Source organism: Lissotriton helveticus, chromosome 6 (genome assembly GCF_964261635.1).
Source record: "Lissotriton helveticus chromosome 6, aLisHel1.1, whole genome shotgun sequence".
Taxonomy (NCBI): Eukaryota; Metazoa; Chordata; class Amphibia; order Caudata; family Salamandridae; genus Lissotriton; species Lissotriton helveticus.
Window position 1 is genome coordinate 1,233,719,345 of NC_136067.1, and position 10,819 is coordinate 1,233,730,163.

The 10,819-nt window shown below is 44.3% G+C and overlaps 1 protein-coding gene across 1 annotated transcript in view; it reads left to right on the forward strand.

Annotated features, from left to right (window-relative positions):
- MGME1 (mitochondrial genome maintenance exonuclease 1) overlaps positions 1 to 10,168 on the forward strand; it is a 137,943-nt gene extending 127,775 nt beyond the window's left edge. Inside the window, exon 5 of the mRNA XM_078648947.1 lies at positions 9,101 to 10,168. Coding sequence (XP_078505073.1) covers positions 9,101 to 9,244 — 144 coding nt within the window. The 3' untranslated portion in view covers positions 9,245 to 10,168. The remainder of the gene's footprint in view (positions 1 to 9,100) is intronic.
- Positions 10,169 to 10,819: the final 651 nt, after the last annotated feature.

The following is a 10,819-nucleotide window of genomic DNA, read 5'->3' on the forward strand; positions in this document are numbered from 1 at the left end:
AAACACATGCAACTACAGAAACAGCAGAACAACAGAACCACCAGTAACGGAACCGCACACTGCAACAATCTAAAGAGAAAAAAAAACAATACACATTAGAAGAAACAAAAACAACACACATTACAACAGGCTATGTCACAGGGTATGTCACAAATGGGGTGTCTGTCCCCAAGGGGGGAAGATTATAAATCATTATAAACGTGGGCCCCCTGGAAGCAACACTACGGAGGGCAGAGAGGCCAAATAAAGACACGGCAGAACATACTTTTTAAAACAAATGGGCCCAAGGAAGCAACCCTTGGCCAAGGGGTCGCTCCCTATAAAAAAAAAACTGGAATCTAGTGGGCTTTTCTATCCCCCCACCCCCCGGGTCCAGAAACGGTTAAAAAAAAAACGATCTGCCCCCAGGGGGGGGCAGAACAGTCTACAATATTTATAATGCTCCCTGGAAGCAACCCTTGCCCAAGGGGTCGCTTCCTTTATAAATATAATAAAATCCCTGGTGTCTAGTGGGCTTTTCTACCCCCCCCGGGTCCAGATGCAGCCCAAAAAACGGCTGATCTGCCCCCAGGGGGGGCAGACAAGTCTAAAAAAAATAAGGGCCACTAGGAAGCGACCCTTCCCCAAGGGGCCGCTTCCTTTTCAATTGTATACAAATCCCTGGTGACTAGTGGGCTTTTCTGCACCCCCCTGGGTGCAGATCGGACAAAAAAACGGCCGATCTGCCCCAAGGGGGGGCAGAAAAGTCTGAAAAAAATGTTTTCCCCCTAAGGAAGCGATCCTTGCCCAAGGGGTCGCTTCCTTTATAAATATAATTCAAACCCTGGTGTCTAGTGGGCTTTTCTGCACCCCCTGGGTCCAGATGCGGCCCAAAAAACGGCCGATCTGCCCCCGGGGGGGCAGAAAAGTCTAAAAAAAAAATTAGGGCCTCTAGGAAGCGACCCTTCCCCAAGGGGTCGCTTCCTTTTCCAATGAAAACAAATCCCTGGTGACTAGTGGGCTTTTCTGCCCTCCCTGGGTGCAGATCGCCCAAAAAAACGGCCGATCTGTCCCAGGGGGGGCAGAAAAGTCTGAAAAATTATTATGGCGATAAAAGGAAGCGACCCTTGCCCAAGGGGTCGCTTCCTGCACAAATAAATATGGCCCAAACCATTCTCCTTGGTGTCTAGTGGGGCATTCCTGGTGCACGATCGCGACGCTGTGCGCGATCGTGCACCAGGAATGCCGTGCATTGGGACATCAGGGGAGAGGAAACACAGTTTCCTCCCCCCCCCCCGATGCCTCAAGGCACCGAAAAACACCCCGCCCCACCGGAGCACCGAACACCCACCTCTGTGCTGGACGCGCTGGAAAGAAAATGGCTTCCAGCGCGTCCAGCGCTTCCTGATGATGTTGACGCACGCTGTGCGCGCTGACGTCACCAGGAAGCGTGGGGGGGCCAGGGGGTGGCAGCGAAAAGTCTTCCGCTGCCACCCCAGGTACAAGCGCCACGATCGATGCCCCAGGGGGGGAGCGCCAGCGCTCCCCTCCCAGGGCTGTACTGATGACGGAGCGGTTCCGTCATCAGCACAGCCCAACTGATGCTGATGACGGAACCGCTCCGTCATCAGCATCGAAGGGGTTAACCTGCAGGAGATCATTGACATTGTAAACTCGATATCTCCTTCAATGTAACGTTGAGTTTTAAAAATTAATTTGTGTACACTCAAATGTTCATCTGTTGTTTCAACTTGAGTATAGTTAATCTCTGTATTCCGGATGGGAGGGGGCATGGCGAGGTTCTATTGTGATTTCTGCTGCTCTGTCTAGAATGGCTGTGTCACACTTTTCATTCTTCAGAGGAATTCTCCTTTTGCAAGTTGATCTGCATCCTCACAGTTACTTTCTTTTTCTGTAAAAGCTGCTGCTTTTGTTTTGATCCTTTGTCTCCCTTGTGATAGGCTTGTCCTATTTCAGGTCTGTGGGAGGAGTGGGCACTCTACTGTAGATTTTGTCTCTTATCTCCACTATCTGATGCAGAATGAGAAAATTGCTCATCAGATGATATATCTCTGCAGCCCTAATGTATTATCTAGATAGAGTCCCATGCTGTTCAATATTATTGACGATTCTTTCTATGGAATCCTCCCTGGGGTTTTTAATGTTCCTCTTGAAACCTCTACAGCTTGTTTTTTTTTTTTTAGTATCTGCTTCATTTTCAGATTCATGTTTTAATTTGTTTTTTTTTTGGTTTTAGCCCTAAAGTGTCTCTTTCCAAAGAGAGATAAACTTGAAAGATAATCTTTGGCAACTCTTTCATTCTACTCTTGCATAGTCGTAGTAGCCATGTACCTTTGGCAAATTGCCAAAAATACTGCATCACTTTTTATACTGCCAAAAACCATCTTTGCTGCACTGTCTTTTTCTTAATAGTTTCATACTAAAGTCTGTAGGGGGTGAAGCATTATGCTCCACCTGCATTTGTTTGAGAAGCTTTAGCAATAACACCATGACTGACGCTGTGGAAGATCACAATTTTAACTGTAAATCATATATTTATTTTTCTGTGTTTATGCTCCACCATTGAATAAGGATACACTACTTCAAGGTGATAAGTTTTTCTCGCTGTCCAATAGAGAATGTTCATCCACTTGGCTGAATAACACCTCATTATTATCTTAATCGTCTGCAGATTAATGGGATTTTCTTGAGTGTTTTCATGTGTTTGCATATTACCCTTAACCATTAATCCTCAACCTTGCAGTATGTACTGTCTTAGCTGTTGGTAAATCCCTATTATCTATATCAGCATTTCTATAGTATCATTTTAGTGTAAGCTACCCCTTTCTGGGTGTTGTGTATAAGTGGCTAGTGCGGACCATGTCTGTTTGAACTACCAGTGTTACATATGGTAATGTGACTTCGAATAAATGTGTGCGTTCAGTATAGAGTAATGGGATTTCAGTAAACGTATATGGATCATAACACCTTGGAGAATCTGTTATTGCATATCTAGATAACAGTCCTGCTATACATGTGAAGCTTCTATTTCCATCCATGAACAGAACATTTCCGTGGTATATCAAAGGTCCACTCCAACCACTAAAGTAATTTTCCCCTCAATTACTGTTATCTGTCAAATGGGCAGTAAGGCAGGAGCGCACATTCTCAAATATAGCAACAGTTTCCTTTTCTATACTTTTTCTTCTCTCCGGCCATTGGTTATAAATATTCAAATATTAGTAGTGACAATCTGGGTATATGCCTTGCAATGGTAAGTGTCTAATAAAGCACAGTTAGACAATAGGACACCTTTCATATTTCTGAGGAGGATCCCCAAAGGCCCACTGGTCAAGGAAAACTGGCAATGGTGTCTTACATCCCACCCCCACTCCCACATAAGAGTTATGCTTATTTGCATAGCAGTGTAAAAGGGTTAGACAGACTTGTCTAAGATCTCACATCTGGAGGTTATTTTGTGGAGTCCTGCCCCAAATGCTGAAAATAGTACATCCACTCACAAGTATTGGTGTTTTACAGGGATCCCACTATTTATTATGTATTATTGTGCTATATTTCATGTGAGTAAGAACTACCACAGTAATTATCTACAGCTCTATGAATACCATTATTGTTAGATTGAATGGGATATATATTCCAGTCATATTTTGCATCTCGCATCCCTACACAATTAATCTAAAACAATACCTAAATTACTGACAGCTGTCTGATACTATTATGTTTCGATAGTTTTCTACCTAGTCCTATACATCCCCCCCATATACTTTATGCCTTTAGGCGCAAAGTCAGAGGATTGTTTGGCAAAATCTCTCTAGTAACCGGCCCATCTGCCTTGCTACACCTCATACACTGATATCTATTATAACTTAAGATATGGTAATCTTTGGGGCAAGGAGAGAATGGTTCCTTTCTGGGGTATGTGGACGCCCCTTTTGGACTGATCCCCCGTGTTTTGGGTGGGGGTGGTGCCTTCCCCTCGCCCGGGAAGTGACTCTGTGACGGCTGCGGCTTGTGGCCAGGCGGCCCTATTCATTTAGCCCAGGACTGAACGGGCAGGACCTGCTGTGAGTGTCTGCGGGGCCACAGAGCCCATAGAGCCTGCACCTTGATGAGCAAAAGCGTAGGTGGAAGTGAAATTACCATCTCTACATCAGATCCTCCCATCTGAGTGAAGTTGCCACCTCTGCATTTGCCCTCCCCTTTACTGAGCCATCCCCCTGGCTGTGGTGTGGTGCCACCGGCCAAGAAGAGTGGCGCTTCATTGTAATGCACCTCGAAGCAGCACCTGGTATACCACCTGGACTTAGTGTAGTCTGCAACAGGGAGAGACTTCATCAGGACTGGCATTGGTGCCCCCACCCCTCCGCGGCAGTGGCCGGAGGGAGTTAAGTGCAGGCAACCGCCTAGCAGTTAGAGAAGTTGTGATCTCTGGGACGGGGCCCGCAGTGGACCTGGGGCGTGGACCGTATAGAGGGCTTGCTACCCACTTGTGAGTTTGCAGTCAGGCAGGATGATGCCTGTCTCATGCCACAAGAGTGCTGCAATAGTTGACAGTCTGCTGCGATGACGTCCGTGAATCTAGGGCCTGTGGAATTGGGGAGACAGTCCTTAGTTGCCACGGGGGACATATGCAGTGACTACCCTAGGCCTGACTTTCTGCAGACATGGCGGCCCACAGGTCCTTTAAAGACTCAAATATAAAGACTCCAATATAAAAGACTTAACAAGCCCTCCCATGAAAAGCAGACTCCCAATCTGAACAGAGCTCCACAAAGAGGGAAATTAGAGAATGCTCCCCTGGTGGCACCTCCCCGGTAAAGATGGAGCCCCCAGTGATGAGGGCCTTCATGGATGAACTCTTCAACAAAATTTGCCAAGACATCACCCTCCCCAGTGAAGAAAGCTTCAATGGCATAAAGGAAATGGTGCACAAAATGGGAGACTTTGGACAAAGGATCTGCACTCTAGAGGTGACCAGTGACTCACGAAAGGAGGAACTAGAGGCCTATGGACAGGAACTGGCAGACTTACGAGACAAAAACCTTATACTGCAGGCACATTTATAGGTCTTGGAGAACAAGTCTAGAAGATCCAACATCCACATTCGCCGAGTTGTCCTGGGGGGCCAAGTAGGGGGATACTGAGCTGTACGTGAAACGCCTATTCCACCAGGTCCTCCCTCACTTTGCCATAACCGACATGAAACTCAACAGGCCACACAGGGTCAGTAGAGCTCCTAGCACAGACAGAGCCCCGCCGGACATTCTGACATGAATGCACTACTATCGCAGAAGAAAGCTATAGTGGAAGCCACACGCCAGAGGACTGCCATCCAATTTGACAGCGCTACAGTACATCTCTACCAAGATCTAGCTGTAGACACCCTACAACATCGAAGGCAGTTCAAACTACTCACTACCTTCCCCCAGAGTAAATCCGTGAAGTTGCGCCGGGGCTCACCCTTTCCATCCGCTCTTCACCTGGAATGGGGAGACATACGCTGTCCACTCCCTCACAACGGTGACTACAGTAATCAATCTTCCATAACTGACTGACTGTGGCACACCCTGAAATATCCCCCAGGCAGGAGCGTTCGCCATGGAGAGCCTGGAGGTGGACCTGAAAGCCATGGAAGACATCGTTGGCAAAACCCTCAGAGAATGAGATCCAGAGAGAACGATAAACGCTCCTGAACAAGCCGCATGGAGATGACCTTGAGGCCAAACTATGAAACTAAAACCACTGGCTTGGGGATGGGGGCCGAGGCTCTGAACGTAGATATTACATTATAGCCTACCGGGGGCTGTGCCGGAGGGAGGCGGGGTGACACGCTGATGGCTGGTAAGATGGACCACGGACCATATGGGTATACTACTGACCCTCAATCCGTACGGATTGCTGCAGTTGGGGGGTGTGCGTTTTTAACTGTTTGTTATGTTTCCAGGGGAATTCGGAAACCGCACCACCATGACACAACTGCCACAGCGCACTCACTTAAACCATGCAACCCTAGCGAAACACAACACCGCCCCCATGCGCAGATGGGGAACTTTGGCATTCCCAAACATACCTAAACCTCCTGTCCTTAAAGAGCAGCTCAGTGCTGCATATTCTTAAAGGCTCAGGATGTGACGTATGTCTGTTGCAAGAAATCCACTTGCTTAAGAAGGCCTAGACCCGACAACGTTCGTGCTGGTTTGCTCGACAGATCCTATCTTCTGGGCGAGATAATAAAGGGGGACTGGCCATACAGCTAGCCAACACATTCACAGGCAAAATACTTTCCACTGTGGCCGTGATCCCTGGCAGACTACTAGCTTGTTTGTGTGTTACACTATACCCAAACATTCACTTTGCAACATCTACGCCCCAAATGATAATAAAGGAGCCTTTATTCGTGAAGCACTGTCTCAGATTATAGTAACCTTCTCGGAGAGATTTCAGCATGGTAATGGAGACAGTCCTTGACTGCTATGCAAACACAATAGGACAAAATGGTGTTTTTCAACAGCCACCTGTGGGTGTTTTAAAGACCTTAGGTTGGTGGATATATGGCAAACATCACCCCATAACTAGGAACCAAGGGCCAGATGCATCAAGCATTTTTTGCCTTTGCAAACGGCTGTTTTGCAGAATCGGACAATTACGAATGCAAAAAAATGCTTTTCTGATGCAGCAAACACTATTTTGCGATTCGGTAACCTGTTACCGAATCGCAAAATGGGGTTGTGATTCGCTATTAGGAAGAGGTGTGTTTGGGGCGTCCCTTCCTAATACCGAATCTCATCACTATGCATGAATGTTTTGCGACCGAAATGCGGTTGCAAAACATTTGCATTTTACCACCTACTTCAAGTAGGTGGTAACCAATTCGCAAATGGGATGCCATGCCAGCACTCTGACCTACTTTTGTTTTCATAACTGATGAGTATTATGGTCATGTTTTCTATGATCTTTTGCTCCTTTTTATTTTACACACATTAGATAATTCCTGCTCAAATCCCCTGCATCTTCGCCATAAATTTGTCACTGATAAATACCTTAAATATCCTGAATTGTGATTATTCATATTTCTTTGTATGATTCAACACAGATAATTCCTTCATTGCTTCCCATCTGTATGCTTCAGAATGGAGCATTCTACATTATTCCAATGTATAATCTGTTTTGAACTCGTGGTTAGTTCAAATTTCATTTGCATTTTCAGTTACAGTGTTGCTTTCCACCAGTATAAGGTCCGTCCATGTAAGATGCCCATGGATCAGTGATTAGAATGAGACTTCATTACAAAAGTGAAATATTTTCGCTGTATTTCTTACAAGCTATATCTCCAAATCGCATCTTAACAGTATTCCAGTCCTGCTCAGTTACGACAAGCTATAAGGGGGATCTGTCAGTAACAATAATACAGATCCTATTTAAATAATCACTCGATACCAAAGTGCAATCTAGGAATTTCTGAGACAACATAATATTTGCAAAAAAAGGCAGATTCTGGAATTTTGGGTGTTTAACCCCTTCTGCGCTGATGACGAGCTCAGCTCGTCATGAGGTTTACCTGCCGTGCGCTCATGATGATCTGAGCTCGTCATGAACCGCGGGGTTTTAAAAACTTCAGCGCGCAGCGAGAAAACCCGCCGCGCGCATGTGGTTAAGAAGTTAACCACCTTTCTCTCAAATAATTCATGTATGCACAGATATTAACTCGTAATACTCCTGTGTGCACTGAGCATTTTAAGGGGCTCTTGTGGCTCTAATTTATATGCGCCTTTTGAGTGTAGACATATAAATCTAACCTTTCAACTCCTCCTAAGACTTTCATACTCCTCCAATCTTAAGTGTGTCTCTTGTAAAATTGCAATTTGAATTGTGTTTGGTTAGAAAAGCTATTTTTAGTTTCTCTAAATATAACTTTACACTCACACAAGTGATAGTACATTTCAGTAATTCCTCATGTTAGGCCTTCGAGGATCAAGGGAGCTGGGAAATGGCACTGAGTAATAGGGTGGGTCTCCAATCCTTTTAGCTCATCGGAGATGTTTCACTGGTTCTTGAGAATATATAATTCCACAATCAATTAGTTCTTGACCTTTTTACATGTTTGCCATAGGAGAGCTCAACAGCAAAGTAGCCTAGATAGTGGTTTGTTGGCTTTCCCTTTTTAGAGATTGAAAACGATGTACATTGCAGCATTGGCTTCTGGACAGAATCCAAAGCAGAGGGGAAGTCCACAGGAACATGCTCAGGAGAGCAATGACGGACAGGAAGATCTCCACACTGAGGTCTCAAGACCATCCGTGTCCATTGGGTGAAAGTTCTTCAAAGTCCATATAGATGAAAAAAAGACTCTCATGCAGATATGTTATGTGCACATTTTGCTAGAAAAAACTGAGCTGGGGAAGCCTTGTAAAGTTACAGCTTTGGAACATCTTTGATGCACAATCATCCTAATACTTGACATGAATGCCAGGTTAATGTGGGAACAAGTGAGACTGAAGAGGTATTTATATCTGCTTCCACATTACAGGACACCGTCCGTCCTGGTGGCGGATTGCCGGAAGCTGTCCTTCAGCCGGAGTAAGATGAGAGTAGCCTGTTCCTTTCCATCATTGGCTTGCACTGCCTAGTGTGCAGACCGGTCATCTCTTTGAAACAGCAGAGTCTCGAGAATGACAAAATCAAGTACTTCTACACCAACAGACCTCTAAGAAATACAAAAAAACAAAACAATTGTTCTTTTTAGAACAAACCTTTATGGATTGCAAATGATTTTTAAAAGTTTGGTTTGTGAGTGTGTCCTAATGAGAGTCAGTGCAGGTGACATACAAGAGAGATGGGTGAGTGAAACTGTGCGAGGGAGTCATTGACAGACTGGGTGAAAGTAAGAAAGTGAGTGAGAGGGATTTACAGTGGGAGCTGGCCAGGAGTCCAGGCACTACAATACCAACCCACTGCGGGCTGACAACACCGGTGCGCGCAGCCTTTGGCTAATCCTACACCAAATAAGCTTGATACACAACTATCAAGAATGCAACATCTGTTTTTGTTTTCAAAATGTGATGTTTTGCTGCTTATTTACTTTTTTTTTTCTTCCCTCAAGGTTCCTTGCGGACTAATTGTAGTGGCCTACAAAGATGGTTCCCCCGCCCACCCGCATTTTATGGACTCTGAGATCTGTTCACAGTATTGGAACAAGTGGTTACTGCGTCTGGAGGAATTCCTGGAGAAGAAAGAGAACATCTAACTTCAGACTAAAGGGTTTTAGTGTTCTAATCCTCGCTACTTTTTTTTTTTATAGCAGAGTTACAATTATGATGTCTCAGGTTGGAATGTTGTGTGAACAACTGACAGCATAATGCTATTACTGTTTAATTGAAAGACACACTCATGTTGCTGGTCAAAAGGGAGGCTCTTAAAATCTAGAAACTACCCAAAAGTGTGACTTTGTATTTTTAAACCTTTGTGAATTTGAAGCGTACATCTGTAATCGGATGTCATTAAAACACACCTATGGATTGGCAACAAATGGAGACATAGTTACAGCACTAAGACTCGAGCAGTATCGTGGGCCCTATTTAACAAAATGTTTAGGAAGTTCATGATTAAAACTCAAAGGTTTTTCTGACAATTGCATCTTTAAAAACTGTGAGGATTACATACAAAAGCCCTCCGAAAGTGAAACATGTTGGCTAAACAAACATATTTTTTTCATTATTTTATTTTTGGGAAATTATTTGAGTTGGAAACAAAACCTAAGAATATTTTTTTTAATCCAAAAAGAAACATGGTATCGGAAATGGTAAATCGTTGTATCTTTTTTTATTGTGCCTCCATTAAAATTAACATGATTTGTGCAACAATAGCGTCCCATCGGGAAAGGAAGTTGTTTTCAGAGTCCCTTCAGTGCTGGGCCTACATTTTTAGTTTTTTCCCCACACCCTGCTTGAACGAACTACAAGTCTCATATTATAAGTGTTTAAAAATGCACTTATGTTGCTAGTCAAAATGGAGGTTCTTCAAAGCTGGGAGCTTCCCAAAAGTCTGGATTTGTATTTTTAAAACTACACAAGTTTGAAGTGTGACAAATTCATGCAAATCTCAAATTTGACATATTTGTGCAAAAACCTTTTGTCAAATGCTAATAAATTGTCAGTTTAACTTGCGTATATATCATATTGTTGCAGCCTATCCTTCACCATATGATCAGTTTAGATCTCCATAGGTGCTCTGTTTACCAGGGCAGTCCACGTCACACTTCCACCTTTGCCATTTATTCGTCTTGGCGCTGTAGGTATGAATTATTAGGATCAGCAGTCATACTATGTCTGCTAGTCTGAGGCCAAAACCCCGTGTGCCCTTTCCTCCTATGGAGAATTATGATGAGGGTTAACTTCTACACAAAGCATACGTGCATGTAAAACCACAGTATAATCAGATGTGTGCCTCCGTCCTTATCTGACATAACTCATCAACAAATCAGATCCAGCAGAATTGCCTGCATGTGCAATAATGACTATGAAACCATGTACAAACAAAGCATGCATTAGAGCAAAATAAATTGTGTGTGTATATATTTATATACTAGCAGCCCGTCCCGACGTTGTCCGGGTATGAAATAGAATGTGTGTAATGTGTGTATTTGGAAAGGGCAATTTATTTTAAAATCTCGCTGTAGACAACATTTTTTGTTTCATTAGAGTAGGGACGGAGAAGGCCCAGCTGCAACCCTGGTTGATGTTAGCAGGCGCGTGTAATTGGTGTAGTGATCCGCTGCCTGAGCCCGGCTACAGCCCTGGTTGATGTTAGCAGGCGCGTGTAA